This window comes from Tasmannia lanceolata, unplaced genomic scaffold (assembly GCF_043159265.1).
Source record: "Tasmannia lanceolata isolate RefF3 unplaced genomic scaffold, GAP_Taslan_0.1 ptg000037l, whole genome shotgun sequence".
NCBI lineage: Eukaryota > Viridiplantae > Streptophyta > Magnoliopsida > Canellales > Winteraceae > Tasmannia > Tasmannia lanceolata.
In genome coordinates this window covers 55,862,412-55,878,323 of record NW_027518714.1, presented here as the reverse complement: position 1 = coordinate 55,878,323, position 15,912 = coordinate 55,862,412, and the positions used below count along the sequence as shown (strand labels likewise).

Below are 15,912 nucleotides of genomic sequence, written 5' to 3'. Positions count from 1 at the left end.
TACTAATAATACCTTGTATTTTAGCTTCTGACCTTATAATGTAATGCTTTATACAGCTATTTAATTTCTAGCCTCTGAGCTTGTAATGTAATTACCTGCCATCTCACTGCAAACTGTAAGGCTATATACACTAATTATCTTCCATCAAGCTTCTCTCTTTCCAACCTTAGCCTCTTCAATTTCGGCTCTCATGGTTGCTAATTTAGCGACATGCCAAATCAACAAAAGCAAAGGCTATTGCCGTTTGTAACACTTGCTAATTTTAGAGCTTGCCCTACCCATAAGGCCACAAAACAGAAACTTTCTAACATCACTAAGCCTCTCAATGTGTGTTATGTGTGTGAGATAAGCACTGAAATGTTTTGTAAATACTCTAAGGAGGAGCCTTTGAATTCTCCTTCGGCTATTGTCATTCAAAAATGCATGGAAGACTGCACCAAATGTTGACAGAATTTGAGATAGTGACCTAGTATGAAAAGGTCTCTTTTACGATCAATTGTAAAAGGCAAGTATTGGGGGTTCTGTATGGAGGCTTGTATGTATATGTGAAATCAAGATCATTCCCCCACACTAAACTTTGATCAAGCATCCTTTTTCAGGATGAATACAATCCCATCACAACAAGGCTAGAAACATACATATCAAGCACTGGCTTTAAACAGCCTCTCACAATAAAAAGAAATGACATTTTTAAGCTAATTGTCAAAAGGGAAATGATATCAGCACAACCATGTTTTAATAATTGCACGGTCCTAGCTTATCTTTTCTTTTTTAAAAGGCTTGTAAGAGCATTTTGGGAACTGTAATAACCTTTTGATAGCTCTTTAAATACCAAAAGACAAGATGCATTTAAGCTTATAACAAAAACTGGTGGCACTGATATCATTTCCGTTGTCAAAATTGTGAAATGGGTTGCTCTCTTGTGCTAAGAACTGCCACAGAAAAAATATTATGGCAAAAAAAAATAAAAAGAAACGAGGACAGCTCCAATCCTGCATCTTTTGGAGTTAGGAGCTTTGAAACATGTAGATAGAAATCACATTCCATATTTCCTTCTCCATCTCTGCTCTGATCAAAAAGACCTTATTGTTAACTGGAGTTGGACTCGTCAGTTGTTTATCACCACGCAGTTCATCATCACCCATCCCACATCTGGAATTGGCCTTTCGCTAATCAAACAGTTCCTTTCCTTTTATTAACTAACGGATGCTGAATTGGGTACCTGACGATGCAGAGATATTGCGCCCAGGAACATTCAATCCAATGAAAATGCAAATTATGGAGATCTGAGATGAGGAACCAATCGGTCAGAAGAAAGTAATTCTAGGGTAAATAATCAACCATAATGCCCAGCTGAATCCAAGAAGGAAGCATCTTTGCATCTCCAATTTGTGCCTAAAGAAGCCTCAAATGTGCAGTATCATTCAGCCTCTTTATCTGCCAACTTGTTCTTAGTGAATGACGTAAAACTGTCATTGAAGATTCATCTATACAAATCCTATGCGACATTGCCGGACTACACCCAAGCAGGCCTGTAAGAATACACTTGATTGGCGTCGTATGAGTGAAAAGACCTATTGACAAGGGGCTTCGGGCATTCATTTCGTGAAGGTGGCCGTGGTTGGTTTCTCTAGGAGAGAACTCATCTTTGGCTTCATTATCTCCCATTGTCACAAATTGCAGTCTGCTCTTGCCAGACTTCTTCCTCGAAAGTCCTTGCTGGTGCCTGTATAGTAAATCCCACTGTGGGAGAGCCGGAATTTAGTTGGACAGAATCTTAGAGTTTTGGTGTGAAAAAACCTTGGCTTCGATTTGATGCAGTGGTGAATCTCCTGCTCTTTTCTTTTCTCGCATTCTTAGAACTATGTTGTTGAGGAATTCGATCATCCGGAACTGCACCTGCCTGAGTGATTCTCCAGACGGTGCACAGAAATCAGGTTGGGATCTATCAATCATGCTTATAATATCGGGTGTATATATTTCTGATCAGACACAGCCCTCCCACTGACCTTGACTCATTTCAACCAGTGCATCCAAAGATTGTATTTGTTCCTCGGAAAAATTCAATTCCTGTGAATTTTCACGTACATATCAGTGGGTTCAACTGGAGGTATAGAATAAGGATGACCAGAGAGACAAAGTTTAGGTTTGCATAGCATATAGTATATCAGTACATAGTACGAAAATATAAACAAGTACCGGACCATATAAGAATAGAGATTATTTGGCAGGCGGACAGAGAAGGGATTTCCAACCTGATATAGAGAAACTTGATTCAGGATCCAGGATCCTTTTCACTATAAAATCAATATATAAATTCCAATGGCTCGGCAGCCTGTATGAGATAGAGGTAAGAATCCCTAACGAGAGCATCAGGCAATTGAATAACAGATAACGAGAAAAAGGAAGTCAAGGTTAGAAGATGTAGCTTTTTGGAAAGCTTGGCTCTAACACAGCTGGGAATAGAGGAAAGCATCGTCCCTAATCAAAAAATCATGAAGGTGATATGAGATATGATGCAAGCCACCTATTAATTGGTATAAACTTCATGTTGAGGAGGATGTATTGTTAGAGATTTTGTCAAGGTTGTTTTTGCTTTTGCTCATTTCTACGGTATATCTTCAAATATGGTAGCCGAAACTAGAGCCTTATTAGATGGGCTGAGATATTGCAAAACTTTAGGCCTCACCAATATTTTGGTTGAATCTGAAAACCAAGTCCCGGTTAATCTCATTAATAGCAACAATAATCATCCGTGGTCTATCTATTATTTTCTCAAAGATATAGTGTCTCTCGTTTCTAGTATGAACTGCTTCATATCTCCCAAGTATAGAGAAAATAATTGTGCTGCAGATTTGTTGGCTAATCATGATTGTTCTACTAGACTCAATGATACTTTTTGGAACTGGTTGGATCTCCCAAGAGACACGAGGGGGGCTGTTAGATGTGATCAGCTCGGTATTCCTAATGTTCGAGTTAAATAAGTATTTTATATTGTGGTGTAGTTTTTTAGTATTTTGTATGGGTTTTAGAGGCAAGACATGACCTTCTCTTGTACTTCTTTATTTCTATCAATAAAATTTCAGGTGCTGCCCTGGGTTCCTAGATAAATTCCGGGTTAAAAAATACTAACCCAAAAAAAAAGGTGCATAAAAATAGGTGCTGATCACCCACAAGGAATAGACCAAATGTCTCACATTATTTCCTACTTCAGTTTCTCAGCCTAGGGAATATGGTTTTTACGTACTGTTGATCCACACTCCAAATAATTTGCACGCCTACTAACATATTAGAGTTCACCCTATAGTATATTTAGTGAGTGAGCATCTTTATTCAAAAATAGAAGTACTATACATAAGGTATATAGAATAGCATTGAAATCCATGTAATAGGGTTAAGATGACTACTAATAAACTGCTCAAATATGCATTTATTAGTGAGTGAAAATCGATATAAAATAAAGAGATTTTATATGGTGAATGGGCATCTAGATTGGTACTGGTGGTACCACACCCTTGATATTTGATCCAACAGCATCGCACTTTTTGAGGTGCTTCTTCTGTCCTACCACAGATACCGTTCTGTATGTGCATTCAACATATAATTTCTCTAAAATAAAAACTGACCCATCATACAGACACACAGGACGGCAGCAGCCTGCACGACTTTGAGAGAGACTAGAAAGAAAAACCAACCCATTTGGTGTACAAGATAATAAACCAAGGGAATTAGCAAAATCCAGAACGACATCTGTGTCAATATCAATTCTGCCAATCATGCCCACCTTGAACATAGATGTTCAGTCATGCAAGAATGGCTAAGCAATGACAGTTATGTCATCAACAGACTGAAGGTGAACGACCATTGAATCACCAAGGCAGATGACAAGAAAGAATCGAGGGAAAGCTGATCCCCCCATGTACACTAACAAGATATGTGTTCCTAGGCATGTTTTTTTTTTAATGAATGCTTATTTGTATTATTTTACCTATGTGTTCCTACTGTTATGATACTCAGTTTTCATGGAACAATTTACTCTGCTATATTAATCTCATAATGGCTTCTCCCTAAATTTCACTTTCCGTTCAATGTTGTGGTTGGCAGGATCCAATTCCAATGAAGGAGACACAAGGACAAACAGATCTTTCACTTCCATCTTTGCAAAAAATTCCATGATGGTTTACAAAAGAGTACGAAAAGAGAGAGCTGAGGGCTTCATCCAGTATTATGTAGAAGCGAAAAAAATTAAAACACTACTCTTTTGCTGATATATCAGTGGACGAAAAGCCAGAAAGATGGCTAAGCGACCAAGTCAGGTATAATTTATAAACTTTGACCAATAAAAATTCTATATTCAGGTGAACCAAATGACTGAAATTTCTGCGTTTTTCTTTTCACAGAAATCTTCTTGGAATGAATTATACTTGACTTGGATTTTTTTACGGAATTCACTAACTAATTTACGGAATTTCTGCCATAAAATTGACCTGGATTTTTTTTGGGGAAATGAAACCTATGTGGGCACATCCAAGGGTTCAAATTTCAGTTTTGGAATGTGTTTCGGACCTCACCGAAACCGAAATTTTGGCCGTCGAAATTGAACGAAATAAAAAAAAAAACTACTATATTATCCCGTACAATTTTTTGCTGAAATTCCCGAAATTTTGGTAATCTCGGCTGAAATTTTGGGAAAATACTAAAGAATGAATAAAATCCAGATTTTTTGGTGAAATTCTTTAAATTTTGGACCGAAATTTCAGGAAATCAAAATTTCGGTCAAAACCCGTTTGGATGCCGAGAAGATTTTGATTTGGATTTCTCACATTTGCAGCCTTTTTTGCATTGTAATTTGGATCGGATCAAATTCTTGGATTTCTAATTTAGCAGCTGACAATGAAAAAAATCAGATTTCTAAATTTTCTTTGGAAATAAGAAATTGGAAATCCACAGATCTGGCAGTTTCCTTCACCCTCTTTGCTCCTCAACCTCTCCCCTCCACTAGGAAGTACCCCCTTCCCTCTTTGTCTTCCTCTACATGAGCTGCCGGATCTATTCAATTTGCATTCAAAACTCAATTCCAAATCCAAATACAAAATGGGAGGTATCCAAACGTGCCCATAAATTTCGATTTCGGGGCTGACTGAAACCTGAAATTTCGGATTTCGGTCGAAATTTAAAACCTTGGGCACATCCACAGAAGTCTCGTCTTATGTTCTACTTCTAAAAGGCCAAATAGGCTACAACGTGGTCTTACTCCTTTTTCTTGTCCCCTTGGCATTATTTGCACCTATTTTTGGGCATGATCGGTCATCAGAGATCGAGTCACTAGATTATGAATCGTTTTGGACCAAGTCAAAAGAGCTACATGCGTACTTGACAGGGACGGAGGAAAATGCAAACAATGGAGTCCGAAAAGGTGGATGACAACCACCTGAAAGAAAGGAGGACGTGCGAATAATGGAGCCTGAGATAGGCGGTTATGAGAGGAGACCCCTCCATAAGAATATAGGGTAAAAGGGAGCCGTTACCCCCGAATAAAGCTATACAAGGAGACAATTGTCTCCAAGAAGAAGGTCCCAAAATCAAAATCAAACATGTCTTAGCATTTATCTCTTTATCATTTACTTTTCATGTACTATTTTTTACTTTTCGTAGCTGTAGTTTTTTTAATTAAGCAATGAATTCATCTCCCTAGGTGAGTCTTTGTCTTTAATTCAACTATCCCTTACACTAGCGTTTTGCTTTCGTTGTTCTATTGGCTAGTTAGATAGAACGCAAATGACGTTCTAATCACGTTTCTGCGCGTGTCGACGTGTCGTTCACATTCAGTGTGTTGACATCCCCACGTTCCGTGCAAAGGCAGAGGAGCTCAAGGAAGTCATTCCCCTCTTCTTCTCAATCGCCTGAAGACGGAAACGTTTTGGTTGTCGACCCTTCGAATTGAGTTTCCGATTCTTGCCTCCCCGGAGGCTAGCACGCCCGCACATCTTACACCACACGCCCACACGCCACCACACGCTTATGCATCCACGAGAACATTTTAGACCGAACAATCTTATAGAGAAGTTTCGAGAAAAACACATGGGATGAGATTACTCTTTAAGTTCTATCTTTTTCCTTTGGCTAAAGTGCTTTTCCAAAATGGAATAACATGTTAAGCCTGTGATTGAGCATCCTAAACTCTAAGAAAGGGACAATGATAAGAGAGGTTACAATAACCTGAAAATGAAATCCCTATTATTATTGGGAAATGATATATTCATTTCCTTTTCTTTCCCGGGCCAACCCATGCAGTGTAAACAGAGTAGTCATAAATACACTAGAGGGGGTGGACTGGGGAAGAAAGGGGGCGAATATTTATATAGATAAATCGAAGAAAAGCAATGTTGAAGATAAGAATAGTGGATGATAGCCATATAAGGAGCTCGATTTAGTGAGGAAGAAACAAACTGATGGTTTGTGGTTGAGTTTAGACCTGAGATCATTGCCAAGATGGGTGAAGTAGCAACAACAGTGAGAAATATGAACTGGGTCGAAAGACTAGAGAGCAAGTCATGTCTTTGGACAATAGGAACGAGAATTTTTGGAACAAACAAGTTCGTATGACCTGCTGCATGAAAAATGGGGAGATAGAAGTAATTCCTATAACTCATGATCCTCGACGGATGTTTCTTGTTGGAAATCTTGTGCAAAACCTGTATCTTAGACTATGGTTACTATGCTCACAATGACCCCATTTTTAGTGAAAATGGAATATTGAAAACAAAGATGTTATGATGGACGACATGTCGATGGTGGAAAACCAAGTGCCTCTGATGGTTATTACAGCATTGGCTGTTATCAAAAGGGGGGCGACAGTAGATGAGGTGAGACCTCGTTCAAACCACCACTACTTCCTCTTTTATTCTTGCCCCCTTTGGCTTCTACCAGCATTTCAATTTTGAGTTAGAAGTGTGAATTTGAATAGATACTTCTCAAAAAGCTCTCACATGCCAATTAAAAAAGAAAAAAACAAGCTCGGACAGTGCATATAACAAAACGTGATTGTGCTGATATCATTTCCCGACATCAATTAGCAAGATGGTCTCATTTTGAATTCACAAAATATATATGGGATAATCAATAGCTTAGAGAAATTAAAAAAAAAAGATGCCTCATTTTGATCGCCCTTCAAGAACATGGTAATCATTTAAGAAAATTTTAATTTTTTTCTTACCATTGTTTGTGATGACATAGGGATATTTTTATTACCATTTTTTCCTTACCTTTGCCATGGAGGCTAGCAAATCCCTATATTAAAAGAGAGAAAACATTATAGTAGGAGACCATGAAGAGGAAGAGGTTGAAAAATCTTTTGACAGGGTTAATACAAAGCCTCAAATTATTTTCAGGCCATTTGTTTGGGTCAGTTTGTTCTATCAATTTCCTTTGAATAGGCCATTTGTTAGGGTCTCGCTGTGGATGGCCTAAAAACTGGATTGTATGGAGAGATATAGCTGAGGGGTTCATCAAGAGAGAAAAACATTGAAACATTACTCTTTTGCTGATTTATCAGTGGAAAGAAAACAAGAAAGATGGCTGAGAACATATATAAACGACCAAGTCAAGCTAATTAATTTACAAACTTTGACCCATGAAATTTCTAAATTCAGGTGAACCTACTTTTTTTTTCAAACATGAAATTGACCTGGGAAATGAAACCTAAGTATTGTTATTTGCTACTTCTAGAAGGCCCAAGGCACAAGAGAAGTTTCGAGAAAAACATGGGGGATGAGATGCTTTGGCTAAAGTGCTTTTACAAAGTTGTAAATAAAGAATGTAAAGAAAGGGACAATGATAATGTGCTTTGGCTAAAGTGCTTTTCCAAAGTTGTAAATAAAGAATGTAAAGGGACAATGATAATGTGCTCTGGCTAAAGTGAATTAAAATGTAAAGAATGGGACAATGATAAGAGAGGTTCCAATAACCTGAAAATGAAATCCCTATTATTGGGAAATGATTTATTCTACGCCTTTTCCTCCCCGGTTCAACCCCATATAGTGTTAAAAGACTAGTCATAAATAAACTAGATAGGGCGTGGACCGGGTAAGAAAAGGGGCGAATATATCACTTCCCTTATTATATAGAAGAGCAATGTTGAAGATAAGAATCATGGACGATACTTCTATAAGATCGTGCAACGAATTGAGGAATTGATGGTTTGTGGTTGATTTGGGACTTGAGATCATTGCAACCATGGGTGAAGAAGCAACGACAGTGAGAAATAGGGACTGGGTCATCAAACTAGAGGAGCAAGTCCTGTCTTTGGACAATATGAACGAGGATTTTTGGAAAAAACAATCAATATACAGAGTACCCACTTACATCAAAGATCTCAACATTAAGGCATACGAGCCGCAATTGGTCTCGTTGGGCCCCTATCATCACGGAATTCCAAAGTTGATGGCAATGGAAGAACACAAGTATAGAGCTCTCCATAATTTCCTCAAAAGAAGTGATCATCAAATAAGTTTCTATGTAGAGGCATTGGAGGAAATTGTTGAAGATTTGATGGGTTCATATGAACAGCTCGACGAAAAATGGAGAGATAGAAATAGATTCTTGCAACTCATGATCCTCGACGGAAGTCTCTTGTTGGAAATCTTGCAAGGAATCCATTTCAGTGTCTCTAGCAACTATGCTAAAAATGACCCCATTTTTAGCAAGAATGCATTATTTAAAAACAAGGATGTTATGATGGAAGACATGTTGATGATCGAAAACCAAGTGCCTCTCATGGTTCTTACAACATTGCTTGCTATTCAAAAGGGGAGAGTAAATGAGGTGAGGCTTTTTTTTATACCTCGAGTGCTTTCTCTTCCATTCTTTCCGACTTTTGTTTCTAACAGCATTTCAATTTTAACATAGACATATGACCTCCGTTGATGGATACCTCATAAAATTATTTGCACATAATCTATAAGATTTACTTGAAAATAAGAACTGATTCTAGTGTTATCCAAAGAAGTCCTTGGTATATAAACGAATCCTTTATAGTTGTGTTCCTAAATCAATCTTTGCATTAGTTTTTTTTAGAAAATTTTACGACTCTAATTTCATAAGTTGTTGTAAATACCAGTTAGGATCAATTGGCGACAGAGGTTTTTCATACTGTAAAAAAGACCTAATCATCCCTCTCTCCGCAAAACCTTTTTGAATTTTTATTCTGTCTCTCCCTTCTTTTTCCTCTTTCCTCTTCTCAATCTTACTTTTCTTCTTCTTCGACGTTTTTTTTTGAAATGGCAAATATATTATATAAAAGAGAGAGAAACAGGGAGCCCAAAATGGACCACACCCAAGGAAACAAGGAGCATTAAAGAAAAGGAAAAGAAAATTACAACTCACGGCGGAAGATAATCAAACCATTCAAGAACCAAACACCTAACTCCATGCCTAGCCAACGTATCCGCCTCCCCATTGGCCGATCTCTGCCCATGCTTAAAAACAATAGACAATCCCGAGATAAGATCATCAATTTCGTCAAAAATAGAGGAACATCTCCAAGGCGGAGACACCCCACCCATGAGCCACCGAATCACATTTAAAGAATCACCTTCCACAATAGTTTTATCCAACATCTCACCATTTAATCCTTTAATACCATAAAAAACAGCCCTGACTTCAGCCTCCGAAGCATCACATGACCCAATAGGCCCAGAGTAAGCCCACTCAACATCACCATTGTCATTGCGACATAAACCGCCAACTCCGGCCGGGCCGGGGTTACCAAAACAAGCGCCATCAAAGTTCAATTGAACCATACCAGGGGGAGGATGCTCCCACCTCTGCACAAATTGATTCCTCCTCTCACTACTAAAGTAAACTTCCCTCCAACCCTCCCATAAGGCAAATGCTGATACAAAGCGGAACGTTGGATGACATCTCGCCCAAGATATAGTAAGGGCAATAACTCTCATATAAAGCCAATGCGGAGATTTAGCAATCCCCTCAAAAATTCTGGAATTCCTCTCTTTCCAGATAACCCACCATGTAGCAAGCAAACAAATATTCCACAAGATTTTTCCATTCCTTCACCAAGGCACAAAACTCCATTGGAGTAGCAAGTCTGGAATAGATAATGGAAGAACCTCAAGAATAGAAGACATTTCTTCGACGTTTTTTCTTCTTTTCTTCTTCCTCTTCTTTTCTGAAGTAAAGTGACCGAAGTCTTCAATGAGTGAAATAAGTCTTAAATCTTGTTGTCAAAAAGGAATAAAAATAGGAAAAATCTCTAAAAAATAATGTCCACACCCCTTGCTATTAGAGGGGTTGGAGGAAGTTCCTCTAGACCGGTCTGGAGCCAAGTTTTGTTCCTCTTAAGAACCCCAATTTTGTTTTGCCACAAAAAATAAAAGATAAAAAAAATCAAATTTACCGCTCTTAAAAATTTCTACTGCTCTTATTTGTTTACTGCTCTAAACCTTGAATGCTCCAAAAAAATCTGAATATATTTTCTCCCAAAAGATCAAATCTGTTGCTCATAAAGCGTTTTTCACCGCTCTTAAAAATCCGAATACATATTTTCATTAAGGGCATGTTTGGCTACCATGAATTTTTTTTTCTTGATAAATCGCTTTCTCCAAGTGGATATGAGGGTGAAGTGGCTAAAAATCAAGAAACAAAAATCAGGAACCTAGTGATGGTAATATATAGCTAAAAATCAAGAAACAAAAAACTCTAGTAAAAATAGGATAAAAATTTTCCTGATTTTTTTCCACTTCTCAGGCTCATTTCAATCATGCCCTCTCAAATCTCTCTCCTTCTCCCACTGCACTACCCATCTCTCACCACTTGGAGCCATCGATTTATCATGAAAAAAAATTCCTGGCTGCCAGACATGGCCTAAAGATCAAATTTATTCTGCAATCTTTTACCCATCTCTCACTCACTACCTAATCAGAAACTCTTTCCTCACATTGTCCTAACATTTGAGGAGTAACTTTCGAACGACTTTCTATATACTAACTTGAAAAATTTATTCCTCAATCTTTTACCGCTAAAGATTAAATATACAAACTCACTACGTAAACAGAATTATTTCGTCACACTGTCCCAACATTTGAGGAGCAACTTTCGAACGACTATCCATACACTTACTTGAAAAATATTAAATAAAAGTGCAAAAGTGTCTCCTTTACCATTTGAAAACGATCTTCCCTAAGACCATGTTTGGATTGCAAGAAAAATATTTCTGATGGAAAATCTTTGGAAAATTTCTTCTTCTTCTTCTTCTTCTTCTTCTGAAAAGGTGAGATTTCATTAAAAAAAAAATCCACGACCAAGACGGTCATGAAGACAAAAGAAAACAAACAGAACAGAGGAAGATACAAAAACAGGATCGGTAAAATTATTGGAAATGATATGATTATGGTTATATTGGAATTTTTTTCCATGATTTAGAGTGAAAAGATATGATTATAGTTAATTTAAAGGTATATTATCATAAGTTGAAGACCCCTCTATGTAAAATTTGTATAGGATTGGTTCAAGTCATTTTTTTTTCATGTAAACAAAGTAGGAACTTCTACAAATATTTTTCCTTTCTAAACTTTTTCAGAAAATTCTTGCAATCCAAACAGGGACTAAGAGGGCCTTCCATAATTTTTGAGATTGTTAGGGAAAAATCGAGAATCAACGTAGGATATAGGAAGTGTCATCATAGAAATGAAATAAATGCACTTAACAAATTATCATATAAAAAAATAGGATTGTCATGAATGAATCAAAAGAACAAAATTACCAGAGTGTTTATGGCGTAGGAAGTCCCCTTGGGCTAGCATCCACACCAACAACTTCCTTTTGTGAAGGGTTTATATTCGATTATACCGTTGAAGAAAACATGTACAAATGTGAACATTACTGGTTTTGATAACTGAGGAATTAATCAGAAAATGTAATACCTGATGTAAAAAGATATTTTAACTATAAAAAATCTGCCAAGAACAATCAAAAAATGTAAAAGAATGTGAGTACCTATAGTATATATAAGCTGTACAGCTAGGAAAGGAAAAAAAATAAAAATAAAAGTGAGCTTTCGATACAAGAATCAAACCGGGGCATACTTGATCCCTCTCAAATCTCTCTCCCAAAGATCATTTTTAGGATCTAGGGAAAATACGGGTGCCTTGCTCTCTATAGATTGCTCACTGCCGTCTCATCCGAACAAAAATCAAACCGGGGCATACTTCCCATTTGTTCCCATCCCAATGTGACCATCGATAGGTTTCCCTATGGAAATGGAATCCCCGGTCCTATCTTTCTCAATTCATCGATCGACGGCCTCCCTACTTCTAATGATAGATAGAAAAGGTAGGAGAGGGGCTGAGGGACGGCAAAGGTACAAAAACTAAAAGTACATAACATATGTATGTGAAATGGTAGGCCCATTACGAACAATCATTAAGGCGGTCTCCATATTGATGTTCACCTTTTGCTATCGCCGTCAACGCCTCGGTCACTTTGTTCAACCCATTGTATAAATAGCCGTTGCTACTGCAGCCAAGGAGACCTCGTGTTGGGATCCGAGTAGAACTCATCCTTTAAAGCTAGCCGTTAAGGGGAGGGTGCACAAGCCCTTATAAGCCCAACGTTATCTTCTGAGTTTTCAGATGTGGGATCTTTTCGTGTGTGTTGAAACCCCCCCCCTCCCCCCCCCCCCCCCACACACACACACACAATGCGGTAGCAACATGGACAATCTCGCCCCTCTATGCTGCGGCAACATGGGAACTACGAGATCTTCTCCGAGGGGATTTCACTATCCTTGAAGGTGCATCGTGGTTACTGAGATCTTCCCTGAGGGATTTCCTCCATCCTCAAGGGTACACCAGGGTTACCACGCCCTAGCTCTGATAACACTTGTTGGGACCCGAGTAGAACTCACCCTTAAAAGCTAACCGTTAAGGGGAGGGCTCCCAAACCCTTATAAGCCCATCCACGTCTTCTGACTTTTCCGATATGAGATCTTTGCTTTTGTGTGGAACCCCCAATGGCTCAGGTTGAGCTTTCTAAAAAATGAATTGGAATCAAGCTGAACCCAACTTGATTTTAAGGTAAACGCTCAACCCGAATTCTCCAAAATTGGCCTGACTTCCACCCCTAAGGAAAAAACCAAAGTTGAATTACCAATAATAATAATAATAATTAGAAAAGATTCAAAGAACCAAACTAACCAGTTTAAGTCGTAGGAAAAAGGTTGCCGAAAATAGCTGTGGGAAACAGATGTTGGAGAAAGTCTTCAAAGGAGGGGGGAAATCAAGTGCCACAGGAATGAAATATTAGTAAAACTGAAGACCTAGCGATAAAATGATTTTATCTTTGTTAGAAAGCACGGATAAGCTATAAAAATAGTAAAAATAAATTTAGCATCCTAAATGTTTACTTATAAAGTTTTGGCAAAAAAATAGGAGCATTAAAAATAATTTAAGGGTAGTAAAATATTTAATTAGAGTATGAAAAAGTATTTTAGAGAGACAAATTTTTATTATACCGAAAATACTTATTCACGATTTTTAAGAACATTAAAATTCAAATAAGAGTGATAAAAAATTAAGGACAACTAAAAAATATTCAAGAGCAGTAAAAAATTTCTTTAGCGGAAAATAAATTTTGGGTTTTCAAGACCGGTAAAAGTAAAATAAGAGGAGTAAAACCTTAAGATCAGTAAAAAATAATAATTAAGAGTTGTAAATTTGATCTTTACCGGAAAATTTTATTTGGATTTTTATTAGAATAACCTAAAAGCTTTCCCTCGTCCAACTCTTCAGTCTTCTAGAAGAAATAATTTCAAATGGGCTGGACTCTAATCTTTAGTCTGAATTAGGTCTCTAGTAAGAAGAGGAAGAATAATAAGTAGTAGAACACAAGCAGAAAAATGCAATACCGTTGTCATTACTAACACAATCAATAGATACATGCCACGTGTAGAGGAGAGAGCAAAATAAGTAGTAAAACTATTGGGGAGAAGCTATTTTAATGAGAACACTAGTTGCAGTCCCGTGCGATGCATGGAGCGTATCCATTGAGATAGAGAGAAAGAGAACTGACGTTTGGGTTTTGACTCTTGCTTAGGAATATGAAACGTGTTTGAGACGGCAATGGAGAAATATAAGATGGGCCGTCTAACCAAATCAATCAAAGATAAATTATCAACAATATAAATATCGATAATTTATTGAGTAAGGCATTAAGAAACGTGCCATGTAATTTGGAAAAAGTAACTTTTGGAATTCCTTGCGGTATTATCATTAAAAAAAGACATTTTTAAATAAAGGAATGCAAGCGTTCTTAAATTTCGGGGTGCCACGTGGGGGTTCTAAATAAGGGCATGCAAGCGTTTTTAAATTTCAGGGTGCCACGTGGCGAGACCCCCCAGCTTACCACATTCAGCTTTATAGATATAGATAGATGATAAAAACACCATTTATTCACGAGTTAATTTTCAAGAGCGAGAAAGTAATCTCCATGGACTAGACCACACCAATACAGACAAGAGACTCACATCATAGTTTGTTTTATGAATGGACATTAATTAGCAAGATGGTCTCATTTTGATTCACAAACTATTGGATAATCAAGAGCTTAGAGAAACAAAAAAAGAGGCCTTTTTATCACCCTAAAGGTTAGATATTGATCTGAACCTCTCTTCTCTGGTAACCCGCGGCCGCATATGTAGGGCAATACTGAACTGAGATTTAGCAGTGTTTATCACTCAGGATGGCCAGACTCTAGTCGTCGGTATACTGTAACAAAAGCACTGAAATGAATATGAACACCGATCCTTTCCTAGCAGGATATTCATTCTTTAGGCGTGCTACAATTTTTTGATGATAATAACATTACTATTATAAAAGAAGTGTTTAATTTACTCATATTCTAACTTCAACTTGCAGGCTAATGGGTTCTTAAATAGACTAGTGTTCTGCTTCTTTCTAGATGCCAAATTTGTCTTTCGACTCCAACCAAGCATGGATATTAACTTCTACAAAGGTCTGCACCTTTTGGACTTAACTTGGCAGATGGCGACTGGACAACGAAATGACAATGTTTCTGAAAGAGAACCAGCTTTTGACATTGTTGAAAGTTATATTGTTTTGTTTTTTTCTGTGAGCTATCTTTACGAAAAGGCCCAAGTTGAGTTGAAGAAGAGTGAAACCGACAACCTCAATGGAATTATATTCGAAAATGGTGTCCTCAGTCTCCCTATATTTCGAATCCACTCTACCACTGAATCAGTGCTCCTCAATCTTGTGGCCTTTGAGCATCTTCATGCGGGCGCAACCCACCAAGTAAGTTCCTATATCGACTTCATGAGTGCCCTCCTCAATTCGGCCAAGGACTCATCGTTGATGAGAAGTATAAATGTCATGGAAACCACATGGAGTGATGAGGCAGTCCCCATATTCATCCAAAAGATTAGAAATGACATGGGATTCAAACCTAAATATAAGGGTAGGTTATATGATATAAATCAGGAGCTGAATGACTATTTCATCCTGAGAACGAAAAAGTGGAAGAGACGACTTCATGAGTGGGGTTCTAACCTCAAGCAGACTTACTTCAAAAATCCTTGGACTTTCTTAGCTCTCATTGTAGGAGCTTTGCTTTTGGTTTGCACCCTCATTCAGACCATCCCTACATTACAATCGTTATAGTTGTTTAACCACAATTGATGGATGATCACTAAATGCAAATCCCTTGCTTGTGCTTCTATTCTCTAATTTCCTCTTTGCAATGAACATTAATAATAATGTCATGTATTATAGCCTTTGAGCTTGAAATGTAATGCTTTTTATAGTTCTTTCTATGCTCTCTGAGCTTCTAATGTACTATCTGTCTTCTGAGAGAGAGAGAGAGAGAGAGAGAGAGAGAGAG

The 15,912-nt window shown here is 37.7% G+C and overlaps 1 protein-coding gene and 1 pseudogene across 1 annotated transcript; one reads left to right on the top strand and one right to left on the bottom strand.

The window, feature by feature from the left end:
* Positions 1-1,395: 1,395 nt before the first annotated feature.
* LOC143861613 (uncharacterized) lies at positions 1,396-4,156 on the bottom strand (annotated as a pseudogene).
* A 3,839-nt stretch (positions 4,157-7,995) lies between these two features.
* LOC143861819 (UPF0481 protein At3g47200-like) lies at positions 7,996-15,828 on the top strand. Its single transcript, XM_077372755.1, has 2 exons — positions 7,996-8,823; positions 14,931-15,828. Exons 1-2 carry the CDS (start codon positions 8,236-8,238, stop codon positions 15,690-15,692), a joined length of 1,350 nt encoding a protein of 449 aa, XP_077228870.1. The 5' UTR covers positions 7,996-8,235; the 3' UTR covers positions 15,693-15,828.
* Positions 15,829-15,912: the final 84 nt, after the last annotated feature.